This window comes from Pseudochaenichthys georgianus, chromosome 8 (genome assembly GCF_902827115.2).
Source record: "Pseudochaenichthys georgianus chromosome 8, fPseGeo1.2, whole genome shotgun sequence".
Taxonomy (NCBI): Eukaryota; Metazoa; Chordata; class Actinopteri; order Perciformes; family Channichthyidae; genus Pseudochaenichthys; species Pseudochaenichthys georgianus.
This window is the reverse complement of record NC_047510.2, coordinates 33,129,531-33,148,014: the sequence shown is the minus strand read 5'-3', so window position 1 is coordinate 33,148,014 and position 18,484 is coordinate 33,129,531. Positions and strand designations below refer to the sequence as shown.

Genomic DNA, 18,484 nt, shown 5'->3' with positions numbered 1-18,484 from the left:
TGCACCATAAACAGACAGAGACTCTGCCTCCATGCTACACCGCTAGTGGAGGAACGACATGCAACGCCTGCAAACAAAGACAAACTGCTTTATGATTAATCCCAGTGACTGATATGTCATGCACAACGTGTGGAGGCAAACGGAGAGCAATGCCAGGAAGGATATATGTTGTGTGTGAGACTGATGCAGTGTGAATCAACTCCATCAGTATCCATCAAGCTTGCTGATTGGCTGAGGGCGGAGGGAGATGTTGAACCAGAGGATGCAGGTGGCTGTATTTCATTCACGACCACAGTAAAAAAAAAAAGCTTGATCCGTCATGCAGGAACTGACTCATCCACACACTGACACACACACACACACACACACACACACACACACACACCACGTTGAAATCACCACAGTAAGCCCATGCAAAAATCCTGGCTTACAGCGACGTTGGTCACAGATCCAAAACTGGCTGATTGACACCCCCAAAAAACTCACATGCTTCAGTAAACAAACAATGTTTAGGAAACCTTAACATCCATGGGTTCTACATACGGGAGAGAATCTGCTCGGTGCGTTCACACCGGACGCCAAGCGGAGATTCGCGGCTTTCAGTTGTGTTTACTCGTGTCACTCAAACAAAATGCGCCGGCGTGGAGGCGGGGCTTATCTACATGTAGATCCCATCGACGACGGTACCTACCGAAGGACTGCAGATGGAAATGAGCCATTAGCTATAATCTGGCATAATTCCTCTCTTCTGTTTTTTGAGATGAATGTATTTGTATGCATGGTCCTTGTTGAAATAAATACATAATATTACAACGAAATGAACATAATTTGCATCGATTTAATTGTAATAATAGTATCAAAAAGATAGGCGAAAAACTCGGATTGGTTCGATCAGGCTAGGCTAAGCTAACATGTGGCTACTCCGTGCTGACTCAAAATAGAAGCGACTGTATTCGACCGTCTGTGGTTTATAAACACAGATACACGACTGCGGTTTTATTTTTCTCATTCAACAACGTCAGCGACAGCAGGGAGAGATTCTCTCCGCTAATTGGCTTTATTTAATTTGAATGAAGCTGAATGATGAACAAATGATTGCTTCGTTAGCGCTGCCCGGAACGAACGTGCGTTTCTATCCGCGTCCCTGCGTTGACTCGACGTGTAACCGCGACGCTCGAAACCTTCGCTTCGTGTCCGATGTGAACGCACCTGAAGAATCCAGACTTGTGAACATGCGCCGGGATTCCCAGCATGCGGCTGTTGCAGAGCCAGACGCTTGTCACAGCCACTTGGCACCGTGGGGAGAGAGGGGAACACAGAAGGGTTTCTACTCTAAGGAAAAGGGGTGAAATAAAGACGGCAATCTGCCATGCATCATCCTTCCACTGCGTCCCTCTCCGAGCCTGCCGGTGCCCACGCGTCATCCACATGTTGCGATCACAAAACATCAGTGTGGCTACGAGTCGAGTGAGAGGGGAGGACAAGCTGCAGAGGAAAAGTACCCAGCATGCCTTATGTCGTGTTCTTGCACCCCCACCACAAAAACAAAAAGGAAACAAAGTCTTTTAATTAAAAAAAGAATGGGTCCGGGGAGTGGGAAACCAGTGGGCCGCATCAGAGCATGTCACTACAGGGAGGATGGGAGCTAGATAGCAGTCAGTGATCAAGCAGAATTACGAGAAGATAGAAGAGAGGAAGGAGGAGGAGGGGGAGGAGGAGGGAGGAAAATTACCTCAATCTTACGACCTTCCACCAACGTGCCGTGGAGCTTTTCCCGGGCTCTCTCTGCGTCCACGCCGGTCTCAAACGTCACAAAGCCGAAACCCTGCGGAACATAACGGATCGTGTTGGTGGCGAGGGACTAAATCTAGTCACGTAAGATCAATTGTTTCGGCACGTTCAACACCGGCCTCAAACGCGTCTTTTAAGATTCTGAATAGTCATCAAAAAACGATATTAAAGAACGTTTTGATTTATACAAAAGAAGCTAAACGTTACATTTGATGGACAATTATCCAACACACCAAAGTGGAAGTTGTGTTAAAACATTAAGTGGTTTTGTTGCTGTGTTATTGTTAATTAACACATTCCTATAAAATGGCAAAAAACACTAAAATACTCGTTTTTGTGTAAAAGTATTACTAAGAGTGAAACACATGTACAGCTAACACCGAGTCAGAACTGTCGAGTGGTCTCAGGGAGTAGAACATCGTAGACTTACCTTTGAGCCCCTCTCATTGAAAATAATCTCTACATCCAGAATCTTCCCGTATTGCTGCAAACACACCGAAAGGGAAGACGTTAGCAAACGAGTACAAGCAGAGAAAACATCTTTGAGTCGTGTGAGATATCTCGTGACAGTGTGTGAGTTACAACACAAGGTGTCACTGTTACACAACTGCACACATTCACTGAGTTTCCTTCCGTGTCTTTGCATTGAAACAGACATGTACCCCTCCATGAAGACACGCTCTGTTACTCAAGTGAAATGTACTTGAATAGAAAATATGAATATTCCCATCAGCATTTCTTAAAAGTGATGCCTTAGTGGCTCAGTCAGTCAGTGGGGGCTTGGACTGGGATTTTACGTCTATTTTCTACCAGAAAACTGCGCATAACTCGACTGATATTGTCCCACTCATGCTAACACAAATGCTAACACACATAGCAGTGTGTTGTCCCCTTAAAGCAGCAACGAAACACCCACGAGGGTCTCTCCTTTGCGGTAGTTTGATTATATCGTCTGTCATTAAACCCCCTCGTGAGCAGGCGGTCCCGCGGGGCGTCTAGACTGATTTATTGTCGCTATAAAAAAACAAAACAACATTCTCCACTTTCTTACCCCAAACATCTGCCTGAGGTCGGGGTCCCGGAAGCGGAACGGGATGTTTGAGACGTGGAGGCGTTTGGGGGTCCCTTTGGCCTCCGAGGGGTCTCCCACGGATCCGCCTGAATCTCCTGATCCACACTGCACCCCCGCCTCACCCTGAGACACCTCCTCCGTCTTACCCTGTAGGCGGGAGAGAGGGAGAGCACATTGTAATGTATTAAACACATTTATTATCAGCCTTATCCTGCATAATAATAATACATCGTTCATCTCAACTTTTTCTATTTTTCTGGTGGGTTTTTTCTTGTTTTTGTTTTTTTAAATAAATATTCTAGTTCATGTTCAAAAAGTATATTATTTATTATCTTGTAAAGAAAACATGTTATTCTTGCTTTTGTTTAAAATGCTATTGGATAGATGTCGTAGTTGTACAATGCTTTGGCGATACTGTATGTCATTACGGTTTTGCCAATAAAGCTATTTGAATGTATTTGAATTGAGTGTAGCTTGTGAGTCAAAGCTCTTGTATACCTTCTTTTTATTGTAACCCTAATGGAAATGTACGAGTACACAATGCATGAAAGCTATTAGCGTACAGTCTTAATATCATCATGTAATACAATTATCATTTCCACTGCATCTTAAAGGAAATGTGATTATGGAGCCAGCTCCGTGAGCCTGGACTTCGCTGCAGTATTTACAGCTGTGTCACCATGCTAACATGCTAACAAAGACAATGCTAACATGCTTTTGATTAGCAAGTAGCATGTTTATCATATGTGACCTGCTCCATCGAAATCAGTCACATTGACCGAAGACACATTTTGAGTTGTATACGATGTTGGAAAGAGGAGCTTCCTAGCTTTCTAATGATATCTGGATTGTTGTTGTTGTTCTCCAAATACTAAGCTAAATATGTCACATTATATAATGACTATCATCGTTTTGAGAAAAGGCCTTCAAAGTTTCCTCTTCTCTGGAATCCATCGATCTGATTGGTTATTAGCAAATGATCAAAGTACTACGGAGGGAAGATATTTTCGTTTGGATTACTGGTCTGGGGAAAGCGTGTGTGTGTGTGTGTGTGTGTGTGTGTGTGTGTGTGTGTGTGTGTGTGTGTGTGTGTGTGTGTGTGTGTGTGTGTGTGTGTGTGTGTGTGTGTGTGTGTGTGTGTGTGTGTGTGTGTGTGTGTGTGTGTGTGTGTGTGTGTGTGTGTGTGTGTGTGTCTCTCCCCTCAGGAGAAACACCGGCTGTTGTTGTGCCTGCTGTGACGTCAAGTTACTCCGTTCTCCGCTTGTAATTATGCCGAAGCTTCAAAGCTGTATTTATCATCTGAATATACCGAAAACAAGTTTAATATTCTGAAAGCCAAGACTTTGTTTATTTGAAACCAGATGACAACAAACTGTAACGGACCCTGCCGTGTTATCTATGATTACTATACGCCTTACATTCGTAATGTCAGCGGAGGGAGCGGGGGCGGCGTGCGGAACAGCAGAGTGCGAGGGAGGGTCTTCTTCCCTTTACGAGCTTCAAACATGTATTTATCGTTTGATTTTGGAAATAAAAGTTTCGTATTCTGAAAGCCAAAACTTTGTTTATTTAAAATCAAACTAAACACCCAGTTGAACTATTCACATCTCGCACTGCTGTGTTATTCATGTTTTATTATCTTGGCTTTTTAATGTTTCTTAATGTCTTTCATTTTTCTAAAGCACTTTGAATTGCCTTGTGTTGAAAAGTGCTTTATAAATAAACTTGCCTTGCACCTGACAGTTATCTATCACACTGTTTTTCATCAATATATCACAGGTCTCAGATATATCCAGAGCCTGTCTCTGATTGGCTGAAACACCAAACAGATCATTGCAGCATTACCCATAATCCTCTCTGTTTCAGCCCTGTTTCCAAAGTGCTGATTCTCTGTCTGTTACTTTAGATGAAAATAAGGAGCCCCTCCCCACGCCCCTCTGAGAGAGATTTGGTTACAAAGAACTCAAGACATGAAGAAGAGGGGACACATGTTGATGTAGAAGAGACATGAAGAAGAGGGGACACATGTTGATGTAGAAGAGACATGAAGAAGAGGGGACACATGTTGATGAAGAAGAGACATGAAGAAGAGGGGACACATGTTGATGTAGAAGAGACACGAAGAAGAGGGGACACATGTTGATGTAGAAGAGACATGAAGAAGAGGGGACACATGTTGATGTAGAAGAGACATGAAGAAGAGGGGACACATGTTGATGTAGAAGAGACATGAAGAAGAGGGGACACATGTTGATGAAGAAGAGACATGAAGAAGAGGGGACACATGTTGATGTAGAAGAGACATGGAGAAGAGGGGACACATGATGTAGAAGAGACATGAAGAAGAGGGGACACATGTTGATGTAGAAGAGACGTGAAGAAGAGGGGGGACATGTTGATGTAGAAGAGACATGAAGAAGAGGGGACACGTGTTGATGTAGAAGAGACATGAAGAAGAGGGGACACATGTTGATGTAGAAGAGACATGAAGAAGAGGGGACACATGTTGATGTAGAAGGGACATGGAGAAGAGGGGACACATGTTGATGTAGAAGAGACATGGAGAAGAGGGGACACATGTTGATGTAGAAGAGACATGAAGAAGAGGGGACACATGTTGATGTAGAAGGGACATGGAGAAGAGGGGACACATGTTGATGTAGAAGAGACATGGAGAAGAGGGGACACATGTTGATGTAGAAGAGACATGAAGAAGAGGGGACACATGTTGATGTAGAAGGGACATGGAGAAGAGGGGACACATGTTGATGTAGAAGAGACATGAAGAAGAGGGGACACGTGTTGATGTAGAAGAGACATGAAGAAGAGGGGACACGTGTTGATGTAGAAGAGACGTGAAGAAGAGGGGGGACATGTTGATGGAGAAGAGACGTGAAGAAGAGGGGACACATGTTGATGTAGAAGAGACGTGAAGAAGAGGGGGGACATGTTGATGTAGAAGAGACATGAAGAAGAGGGGACACGTGTTGATGTAGAAGAGACATGAAGAAGAGGGGACACATGTTGATGTAGAAGAGACATGGAGAAGAGGGGACACATGTTGATGTAGAAGAGACATGAAGAAGAGGGGACACATGTTGATGTAGAAGAGACATGGAGAAGAGGGGACACATGTTGATGTAGAAGAGACATGAAGAAGAGGAGGAAACATGTTGATGTAGAAGAGACATGGAGAAGAGGGGACACATGTTGATGTAGAAGAGACATGAAGAAGAGGGGACACATGTTGATGTAGAAGGGACATGGAGAAGAGGGGACACATGTTGATGTAGAAGAGACATGGAGAAGAGGGGACAAATGTTGATGTAGAAGAGACATGGAGAAGAGGGGACACATGTTGATGTAGAAGAGACATGGAGAAGAGGGGAAACATGTTGATGTAGAAGAGACATGGAGAAGAGGGGACACATGTTGATGTAGAAGAGACATGAAGAAGAGGGGACACATGTTGATGTAGAAGAGACAAGAAGAAGAGGGGACACATGTTGATGTAGAAGAGACGTGAAGAAGAGGGGACACATGTTGATGTAGAAGAGACGTGAAGAAGAGGGGGACATGTTGATGTAGAAGAGACATGAAGAAGAGGGGACACATGTTGATGTAGAAGAGACATGAAGAAGAGGGGACACGTGTTGATGTAGAAGGAGACATGAAGAAGAGGGGACACGTGTTGATGTAGAAGAGACATGGAGAAGAGGGGACACGTGTTGATGTAGAAGAGACATGGAGAAGAGGGGACACGTGTTGATGTAGAAGAGACATGGAGAAGAGGGGACACGTGTTGATGTAGAAGAGACATGAAGAAGAGGGGACACGTGTTGATGTAGAAGAGACATGAAGAAGAGGGGACACGTGTTGATGTAGAAGAGACATGGAGAAGAGGGGACACGTGTTGATGTAGAAGAGACATGGAGAAGAGGGGACACGTGTTGATGTAGAAGAGACATGGAGAAGAGGGGACACGTGTTGATGTAGAAGAGACATGGAGAAGAGGGGACACGTGTTGATGTAGAAGAGACATGAAGAAGAGGGGACACGTGTTGATGTAGAAGAGACATGAAGAAGAGGGGACATGTGTTGATGTAGAAGAGACATGGAGAAGAGGGGACACGTGTTGATGTAGAAGAGACATGGAGAGAAGAGGGGACCACACGTGTTTATGTAGAAGAGACATGGAGAAGAGGGGACACGTGTTGATGTAGAAGAGACATGGAGAAGAGGGGACACGTGTTGATGTAGAAGAGACATGAAGAAGAGGGGACACGTGTTGATGTAGAAGAGACATGAGGAAGTGGATTTTGCATAAAGGTCTTCATGCTCACGTTGTTGTTGGGGGAGGCAGAGGGGCTGCCTACGATGGCCCCGGCCCCCACCTCTGCTGGGCTTTGGACCCCGGCAGCGAACATGGCCGCGGGGACGAACTCTGCGCCTGGCAGCCCGTTCTGAGGAGGGGGGGGAGGGGGGAACGCTGCAAAGGGAGGGGCCACCAATCCCTCCTGTCCTCCTGTCGAATCCTGAGCGCCCTGAAGGAGAGGGGGGGGGGGGGGACACGTTAACATACGTGAGCAGTGCCTCCAGGCGAGGTGTGTGTGACGTGTTCTGCTGGTTCCTCTCGGGGCTCCACGTGGTCCGCTTTTGTTTTTAAGTCGACCTTACATTTCTGCCTCATGTGGTTATTGTATTCATGTTTCTGTGCTCTTCAGTTTTAACTTTTGTACTTTCTCGTGAAGCACTTTGTGAAGTCTATTTCTGTGAAAGGGGCTATAATAAATAAACGTATTATTATTAATATAGCACATTGTCAGACACAGAGGCAATTCAAAGTGCTTTAAATAACTTGTGTGTTAATAACTTCCTTTTGTATAACAAATGTATTTCTTTAAGAAAATAAAAATATATATACCGTATATGTTAATAATTTAGTTTTGTAGTGTTTTTAGCCTCGACTTAAAACAACTGGTTCGCGCTGAAGGGGGAGAAACGAGGGGTTTAAGCCCCGCCCCCCCCATATCTCTCAGAGTTCTCCGTCAGCCGAGCATGAGATATTTACAGAAAACACATCCATTATGAAGACGGGGAAAATTCGATACACGCTTTGAGATACAAAGACGCTTACATGGTTCGAACGGGAGATAAAAACACTAACTGTGCCTCGTCACCCGTGACATGTTTACCACTGCTGCATTGTGGGAAACATGTTGCTGTTTATTTGGAGGACTTCTATTAGACTTCATCTATAATTCAGATTCCCACACGTTCAGCCCTCAGGATCCGTCTCTGTCCGCACCGTTACAACTGTATCAGCAGCAGGATCATCTGCAGAGGCTGCCCTGAAGTGTGTGTGTGTGTTTGTGTGTGTATATGCGTGTGTGTGTGTGTGTGTGTGTGTGTGTGTGTGTGTGTGTATATATATCAAATCAAGTTTTATTTATATAGCACATTTATAAACGATTTTTGATCGAGTCAAAGTGCTGTACATATAATAAAAATAGCCCACAGTAGAGATATATGTGTGTGTGTGTGTGTGTGTGTGTGTGTGTGTCTGCAATATTGCAATATTGCTCGATCACGGCACGCACTCATCTTGGACCCAACCAAGTCTGTTTGCAGCAAATAGTTAGATAGGAACATGTTCATTCTTGTATTGATGTGTTTTATGTATATTTTATCAGTTATTTTCTGCACAATAATGAATAATTTATATTGTTATTGATTTTAAGAAAGGGGTTAAGAAATGGGACGGGGGGGGGGGGGTTGTTTATGTTGAATTTGTGCAAAACTGCTTGTATTTCTTTCACTTGTAAAGAAAGTCATTTTCTTTTGTTCCACAACAATCTATTCCACATGTATATGTTCGAAGATGTATTAATTATATCTCGATATATAGTGTAGTTTATTTCTAGTCTTATCATTTCTATTGTAGAATGCCATTTACGCTGCTGCACCACAAAAATGTCCTAAATTGGGATCAATAAAGTTCTTCTTATCTTATCTTAGTATAAGGAAAGGAAAGTTTATTTATATAGCTCCTTTCGACACGAGGCAATTCAAAGTGCTTTGTCATTGAGAGCATTGCTTTGCCAATACTAACGTCATTACAGTCCATGGAGCTTTGTGAATTTAACTTCCATTGAGACGAACAGGAGAGAAACGAAGGAAGGTTTTAAAGAACAAAGCGCGAGGTCAAGACACACATCTTCTCCCATGAGAGCTCTAGCGGGCTGGATATGGGCCGGGTGAAGCCGGGAGACAGGCGGTCTCCAGACGGCCCTTTTAAAGAGAAAGAATAAGTGCGGTGCCGCAAAGCAAACCCTCGTCTTCCTCTAATCCTACAGGCCGACTGCTCGCTCTCCTCCTGCAGGAGAACCGCCAGCTGAGGCTGAAAATCCCATCTGCAACACAGACGGCTTCTGGGGTCTGCGCCCAAGAGATAAAGCAGGACAGAAATCTGGTAAACTCGTCTGCTGACACTTTTTATTGCGGCGAGGATGAATGCACGTTATGGAGGAATGTGTGAAAGCGGAGCATCTGCTAAGGTTTCTGACAGGACGCGTCAGAAGGATGCTCAAAGGGAGACGGGAACACGTCGACATTCATTGGTGAGGCATTAGCCAACGGGGCATAAGAGTATATATAAGTGTTCTTGTTAGGACATGTGTGCTTTAAGCGTGCACTAGCCTGTACTCAAAGGGTGTGTCCCTTATGCAAAGTATAGCCCGGGGGTCACACACACACACACACACACACACACACACACACACACACACACACACACACACACACACACACACACACACACACACACACACACACACACACACACACACACACACACACACACACACACACACACACACACACACACACACACACACACACACACACACACACACACACACACGCACACACACACACACACACACACACACACACACACACACACACACACACACACACACACACACACACACACACACACACACACACACACACACACACACACACACCATGCTGCGTAAAGGCAGAGGTGGGAAGTACTGGAGTACAAACACTTTGTTACTGTACTTAAGTGCATTTCTTACTTTACTCCACTACTTATTTTTCTGACGACTTTTTACTTTTACTTATTACATGTTGAACTCAAATACCTGTACTTTCTACTTCTCACATGTTGAACTCAAATACCTGTACTTTCTACTTCTCACATGTTGAACTCAAATACCTGTACTTTCTACTTCTCACATGTTGAACTCAAATACCTGTACTTTCTACTTCTCACATGTTGAACTCAAATACCTGTACTTTCTACTTCTTACATGTTGAACACAAATACCTGTACTTTCTACTTCTCACATGTTGAACACAAATACCTGTACTTTCTACTTCTCACATGTTGAACTCAAATACCTGTACTTTCTACTTCTCACATGTTGAACTCAAATACCTGTACTTTCTACTTCTTACATGTTGAACACAAATACCTGTACTTTCTACTTCTCACATGTTGAACACAAATACCTGTACTTTCTACTTCTCACATGTTGAACTCAAATACCTGTACTTTCTACTTCTCACATGTTGAACTCAAATACCTGTACTTTCTACTTCTTACATGTTGAACCAAATACCTGTACTTTCTACTTCTCACATGTTGAACTCAAATACCTGTACTTTCTACTTCTTACATGTTGAACACAAATACCTGTACTTTCTACTTCTTACATGTTGAACTCAAATACCTGTACTTTCTACTTCTTACATGTTGAACACAAATACCTGTACTTTCTACTTCTTACATGTTGAACCAAATACCTGTACTTTCTACTTCTCACATGTTGAACACAAATACCTGTACTTTCTACTTCTTACATGTTGAACCCAAATACCTGTACTTTCTACTTCTTACCTGTTGAACACAAATACCTGTACTTTCTACTTCATGTTGCCGTTGTTCAGCATGGAAACATTCATTAGCTAACAATGACATCATTGTTCTATTAATATAAAGGGAGGTCAGGTACTCTTTAAAGCAGCTGCTAGTTATGGGTACTTTTTACTGAAGTACACTTCAAAGCCTCTTTACTTTTACTTGAGTAAAGAAGTTTAGTCAGTACTTCTACTTTCACCAGAGTATTTTTAAACACAAGTATCTGTACTTCTACTTGAGTGAAGGATGTGTGTACTTTTGCCATCTCTGGGTAAAGGATTGATTACACAGGGAGGGATTGAGACTTCTTTATGTACAAACAAGAGTGCTAATTCATATTTTACGTCTCACATAATCAGAGTCAAAGAAGGTTTGATTTAATTCTGATTTGATAAATAAATAAAATGTACTGGACTGGGTCTCCATGACCTAGTGATGCACCAATGTTCATGTTTTCACTTTATTAAAAGCTTTTATTGAGGTTTACAAATGACGCTTTGAATGTCTTCGGTCACATTTTATAACTTTCGTAAAAACGTTGAGAAAAATCCTCAATTTCTTTGTGATCCACTTTTTTTAATTTGATGAATAAAACTCATTGCGTGCCATTCTTTGTGTGCTGAGAGTGTGAGGACAAACTTTCTTTTGACCGCAGTAAAAAGGCTGTTTTTGAAAATCTGAACACTAACTAATATTTTTTGAGGCAGAGTAGTTCGTTGGAAATAATTATCTATCTTTTCTCAATATTTTGACATTGACCTGGACTTATTGGAGAAGTATTAACTGCAGACAGAATAACTACTTAAGCCACAAAAAGCTTAATATGTTGAGAAACAACTCGTATCAACATTATGAGTGAAACTTAACGTACATACTTCAGAATATGTACAAATATTTACAAAAACCTGGGCACACTATATCTCAATATACAACATGTATGTTATACTGCTGCTGATGAAGTCCTATTATCATCATGTGCTCTGCAGAATATGCTTAATGGCACCAGAGAAGCAGCTCATGGCTCGTACAAGCCATTTTGTTTATTCTACTCCAAGTTTCCTAGCTGAAAAATAAACTGCCATGTCTGAGCCAACTGGACCACAACACAATGCTCCCACGTGATGTGCACAACACATATAGAGACTAGAGGCAGTCCAGAAAAAGCTGTGAGGGGCTGAACACGCGAGAAGCCCTGTGATACACAAGAATGATTCCATTTCAATTCTGGTATGTGCTTTATCTATTCTGCTTCTTGGGGGTTTCCCTTATGTGCATGTTAAAGGTTCCTGTGTCTGATTGGCTGGGCGGATTGCAAACCACGCCCTGTAAAACTCTGAAAAGTTTTGTGAAGCCGCCATTTTATTTCCCTCGCATTAGCATTATTAGCATTAGCCTAGCGCACCAACGGAGAGAGACTAACTTATGGCAACACAAAAGAAAACATTGGCGCGGTGGAGATGAGGAGGTGCCGGCGAGTCCCAGCAGCTTCTACTGAAGCCTTCCCCAACTCCGGGGAGTTCCGTCCGGGGACTTCGGGCGGCAGTATACGCCGTGAAGTTGTTTGCGGCCTGCCAGTAAACCCAAAGCAGAAGAAGAAGAAGAAGAAGTGACGTCAGCGGCTTCATTTGCCTAATCCTCCCTCAGGGAACTTATTCCGGTGTGAACGCGATCTGCTCTTAGTTCAAGAGAACTAAAGAGTTCTGATGAACTAAGTACGGCAAAGTACTTGGTTTGAAAGCGCCTTATGTAACACTCGCGCTTCTATTGGCTAGCACTCCAACACATTGTACGTGATAGGCTAAGGGTCGGGACATCTCTAAGCAGTTGACCAATCACAACAGAGCCGGCCAGCTAACCAATCAGAGCGGACTGGGCTCTGGTTTCAGACAGAGGGTGAAAAGAGGTGCTGCAGCACAGGCAGACACTACATACTGATATACACCTGAACCTCAGCAGGAGAGGACTCTTTAAAGTAGAGACACTACACACTGATATACACCTGAACATCAGCAGGAGAGGACTCTTTAAAGTAGAGACACTACATACTGATATACACCTGAACATCAGCAGGAGAGGACTCTTTAAAGTAGAGACACTACATACTGATATACACCTGAACATCAGCAGGAGAGGACTCTTTAAAGTAGAGACACTACATACTGATATACACCTGAAGATCAGCAGGGGAGGACTCTTTAAAGTAGAGACACTACATACTGATATACACCTGAACATCAGCAGGAGAGAACTCTTTAAAGTAGAGACACTACATACTGATATACACCTGAACATCAGCAGGAGAGGACTCTTTAAAGTAGAGACACTACATACTGATATACACCTGAACATCAGCAGGAGAGGACTCTTTAAAGTAGAGACACTACATACTGATATACACCTGAACATCAGCAGGAGAGAACTCTTTGAAGTAGAGACACTACATACTGATATACACCTGAACATCAGCAGGAGAGGACTCTTTAAAGTAGAGACACTACATACTGATATACACCTGAACATCAGCAGGAGAGGACTCTTTAAAGTAGAGACACTACATACTGATATACACCTGAACATCAGCAGGAGAGGACTCTTTAAAGTAGAGACACTACATACTGATATACACCTGAACATCAGCAGGAGAGGACTCTTTAAAGTAGAGACACCAACTGGTATTAACAACCTTAAATGAGCATAAAAGGGCCCCTTTAAGTGTCTTAAATATAAACCATCCACCTCGAACTTCATTATCATTTAAGGGGGTTTTCTTTACCGAACCACATATTAACAATAATGATTTTTTGCTAGGTTAACTATAGTAACTGACAGTGGGTCGGTGGATTTATGAACTAATAAAAAGGCAGGCGGATGGAAGTCGTCAGTTGATAAAAAAGCAGAAGATAAAACCCCGTTAAATCCACACAGGCATTCCTGACCTGCTGACTGAGGAGCAGCACGGCCATACATGGCAGCATCATATAGTCCAGAAGAGAGAGGGGGGGAGAAAGGAAAAAAGAAATAATGGAAAAAGAAATGGGGGGGGGTTTAACTGGAGGGGGATTATGGGAAATCATGACACGGTGCATTAGAGTATCTGCTGCAAACTTTCCACAGATAAGAACAAGGGGGGGCTAACATGAGATAAAAAGCAAGAAATGTTTTCAATCTGATACAAAGAAATAGAAACATCTGGAGGGATACCTATTCATCCATACACTCCCCCCCCCCCACAGGCAGCAGTTGTGTTACCTGAGACACCATATGTTTTTGATAATGAGGGGGAGGATGGGAGGCCCTTTTTTCACTGCAAACCTTTTCAAGCGTGTTTGTCTGCAGCCTCTAACCACGCAGATTGAAGCAGACCCTAACCTGCTACTCATCAACTATGCAAATTCATAACAATTCATTCATCCATTTAGTATCTGCAAGGTAGCCAGTTTAAGTGTAGGAAAAATAAATACTCTTTTTACGGCTTCTTCTCCCTCTTTTCTCCCCCCTCCCCCTCTTCCCTCTTCTTGCCTGCCACGCTTGATGAAAGCCAGAGGGCGACATCTTCTTTTTTTTTATTACCCTTTTAAAAACCACACACGCCCTCCCCTCAAGTCATTTAAAGATTTTTCTACAGCGCTGAAATGTCAATCAAACGTAGTCCACCGCCACTGCCGTCTCTGCTTCCTGACTTTGAGCCAATCAGAGTACACAGAGGCTGCTCCTTAGATATATGTCGATAAAGTGGTGCAGGGATGCCGTATTATGTAGGCCAGCCTGGGAGCTCAAATCAAAAGGGCTGCCTCAGCAAAAAGCCAATGAGATTTTTCCACTGGATCTCAGAATACCGCAGAAAAAAATAAGATCTGTGGCTCAACGTTTATGATACTAATACATTTTGTTCAGCAGGATAATCTCAACATATTGACACCACTTTTGTGATTTTTAGAGCATTAATGCAATGTCCAGAGGTAAAAAGCTAACGTTAGGCTATAAAGGAACTACATCACGGTCACATTACATTGCATTTAGCTGACGCTTTTATCCAAAGAGACTCACAATAAGTACATTCGACCAGGAAGACACAACCTTGAAGAAAACAGAATCATAAAGTACATCAGGTTTCATAGAGCCAAGTATTTCAAGTGCTACTCAACTGGCTTTAGATAAGCCAGTTCTTTATTAGTATATAAGTGCTCTGTTAGCAGTGCTTTGTTAATAGTTCTTTGTTAGTAATTCTATCGCTCGAAGTGGAGTCGAAAGAGATGAGTTTTCAGTCTGCGCCGGAAGGTGTGTAAGCTTTCTGCTGTCCTGATGTCAATGGGGAGCTCATTCCACCATTTCACACATGACTTCACGTCACCACCGCTAAGCTAAAGGTGGCTAATGTTGGGCTATAAAGGAACTACAGCACGGTCACATGACTTCACGTCACCACCGCTAAGCTAAAGGAGGCTAATGTTGGGCTATAAAGGAACTACAGCACGGTCACACGACTTCACGTCACCACCGCTAAGCTAAAGGTGGCTAATGTTGGGCTATAAAGGAACTACAGCACGGTCACATGACTTCACGTCACCACCGCTAAGCTAAAGGTGGCTAATGTTGGGCTATAAAGGAACTACAGCAAGGTCACATGACTTCACGTCACCACCGCTAAGCTAAAGGAGGCTAATGTTGGGCTATAAAGGAACTACAGCACGGTCACATGACTTCACGTCACCACCGCTAAGCTAAAGGTGGCTAACGTTGGGCTATAAAGGAACTACAGCACGGTCACATGACTTCACGTCACCACCGCTAAGCTAAAGGTGGCTAATGTTGGGCTATAAAGGAACTACAGCACGGTCACATGACTTCACGTCACCACCGCTAAGCTAAAGGAGGCTAATGTTGGGCTATAAAGGAACTACAGCACGGTCACATGACTTCACGTCACCACCGCTAAGCTAAAGGTGGCTAATGTTGGGCTATAAAGGAACTACAGCACGGTCACATGACTTCACGTCACCACCGCTAAGCTAAAGGTGGCTAATGTTGGGCTATAAAGGAATTACAGCACGGTCACATGACTTCACGTCACCACCGCTAAGCTAAAGGTGGCTAATGTTGGGCTATAAAGGAACTACAGCACGGTCACATGACTTCACGTCACCACCGCTAAGCTAAAGGAGGCTATTGTTGGGCTATAAAGGAACTACAGCACGGTCACATGACTTCACGTCACCACCGCTAAGCTAAAGGTGGCTAATGTTGGGCTATAAAGGAACTACAGCACGGTCACATGACTTCACGTCACCACCGCTAAGCTAAAGGTGGCTAACGTTGGGCTATAAAGGAACTACAGCACGGTCACATGACTTCACGTCACCACCGCTAAGCTAAAGGTGGCTAATGTTGGGCTATAAAGGAACTACAGACGGTCACATGACTTCACGTCACCACCGCTAAGCTAAAGGCGGCTAATGTTGGGCTATAAAGGAACTACAGCACGGTCACATGACTTCACGTCACCACCGCTAAGCTAAAGGTGGCTAATGTTGGGCTATAAAGGAACTACAGCACGGTCACATGACTTCACGTCACCACCGCTAAGCTAAAGGCGGCTAATGTTGGGCTATAAAGGAACTACAGCACGGTCACATGACTTCACGTCACCACCGCTAAGCTAAAGGTGGCTAATGTTGGGCTATAAAGGAACTACAGCACGGTCACATGACTTCACGTCACCACCGCTAAGCTAAAGGAGGCTAATGTTGGGCTATAAAGGAACTACAGCACGGTCACATGACTTCACGTCACCACCGCTAAGCTAAAGGAGGCTAATGTTGGGCTATAAAGGAACTACAGCACGGTCACATGACCTCACGTCACCACCGCTAAGCTAAAGGCGGCTAATGTTGGGCTATAAAGGAACTACAGCACGGTCACATGACTTCACATCACCACCGCTAAGCTAAAGGCGGCTAATTTTGGGCTATAAAGGAACTACAGCACGGTCACATGACTTCACGTCACCACCGCTAAGCTAAAGGCGGCTAATGTTGGGCTATAAAGGAACTACAGCACGGTCACATGACTTCACGTCACCACCGCTAAGCTAAAGGTGGCTAATGTTGGGCTATAAAGGAACTACAGCACGGTCACATGACTTCACGTCACCACCGCTAAGCTAAAGGAGGCTAATGTTGGGCTATAAAGGAACTACAGCACGGTCACATGACTTCACGTCACCACCGCTAAGCTAAAGGAGGCTAATGTTGGGCTATAAAGGAACTACAGCACGGTCACATGACTCACGTCACCACCGCTAAGCTAAAGGCGGCTAATGTTGGGCTATAAAGGAACTACAGCACGGTCACATGACCTCACATCACCACCGCTAAGCTAAAGGCGGCTAATTTTGGGCTATAAAGGAACTACAGCACGATCACATGACCTCACGTCACCACCGCTAAGCTAAAGGCGGCTAATGTTGGGCTATAAAGGAACTACAGCAAGGTCACATGACCTCACGTCACCACCGCTAAGCTAAAGGCGGCTAATGTTGGGCTATAAAGGAACTACAGCACGATCACATGACCTCACGTCACCACCGCTAAGCTAAAGGTGGCTAATGTTGGGCTATAAAGGAACTACAGCACGGTCACATGACTTCACGTCACCACCGCTAAGCTAAAGGCGGCTAATGTTGGGCTATAAAGGAACTACAGCACGGTCACATGACTTCACGTCACCACCGCTAAGCTAAAGGTGGCTAATGTTGGGCTATAAAGGAACTACAGCACGGTCACATGACTTCACGTCACCGCCACTAAGCTAAAGGCGGCTAATGTTGGGCGAGATGACGTTTACAAACTCTGTTTCTAAGATGCATATAATCTTCAGCCATTCACTAGTGGGGAATTTACTGACATATTTTTATGTCGTAAAACTAAAATGTTAAATCTCTATAGCGTGTGGTATCAACAGACCATATTTCAGACAACTAATAAAGAACAGTGACTTCAAGACGACTGGATGGGCTAAAATGCTAACTAATGCTAATGCTCATCCCTGCACCACTTTATAACAGACTGTTATTAGGCAAGAAACATTTAAACGAGACCTCTATTGAAGCTCCTGTAACCTTAAGGCAAAAACAATGCTGTCATGTGTCAGTCGCTCGGAGTCTGACAGTGCCGACGTCTCTGACACACAGCTCGTCTGTTTGTGACAGATCAGATAATCATTACCATCATCAGCGTCATAATGATAATCTCACTGACAGGACTTTCTCTGACACGACAACAACTGCAAAATAAACTAATCTGATTAGTTTTTCTTTGCACAAACTACAACAGACGGAAAAATAGACACATTCAGTTATTACAATTAAAAACAAGGATTGTGGTCTTGTTGTTTTTTCTGTTTCAACATGGCTTGCTGGTGCAATAACAGAACAGAACAACAACAACAGCGCTCGCAAGGCTGTTGTTCTTGTTCTGGCTTTCCCACACAGCTGCTCATAAAAAGACCACCCACTGTGGGTCCAACAACACAAGACATCTGCAGACATTCTCTCAGTCTATTACTATTTCTGTAAGACCGATTTATTGTCTTATTGAGAAAATTGATTTTAAGAGTAACTGGAATTAGTACACACACACACACACACACACACACACACACACACACACACACAC

General features: G+C 43.6%; 1 protein-coding gene across 4 annotated transcripts in view; it reads right to left on the bottom strand.

The window, feature by feature from the left end:
* Nucleotides 1–18,484, bottom strand: part of LOC117450790 (RNA binding protein fox-1 homolog 2-like) — a 74,601-nt gene that overhangs the window by 21,739 nt on the left and 34,378 nt on the right. For all 4 annotated transcript variants that reach the window (XM_071204121.1, XM_071204122.1, XM_071204123.1 and 1 more), the window contains 4 exons: nt 7,207–7,407; nt 2,843–3,010; nt 2,222–2,275; nt 1,733–1,825 (listed from right to left, as the gene is read on the bottom strand). In XM_071204121.1, coding sequence (XP_071060222.1) covers nt 1,733–1,825; nt 2,222–2,275; nt 2,843–3,010; nt 7,207–7,407 — 516 coding nt within the window. The remainder of the gene's footprint in view (nt 1–1,732; nt 1,826–2,221; nt 2,276–2,842; nt 3,011–7,206; nt 7,408–18,484) is intronic.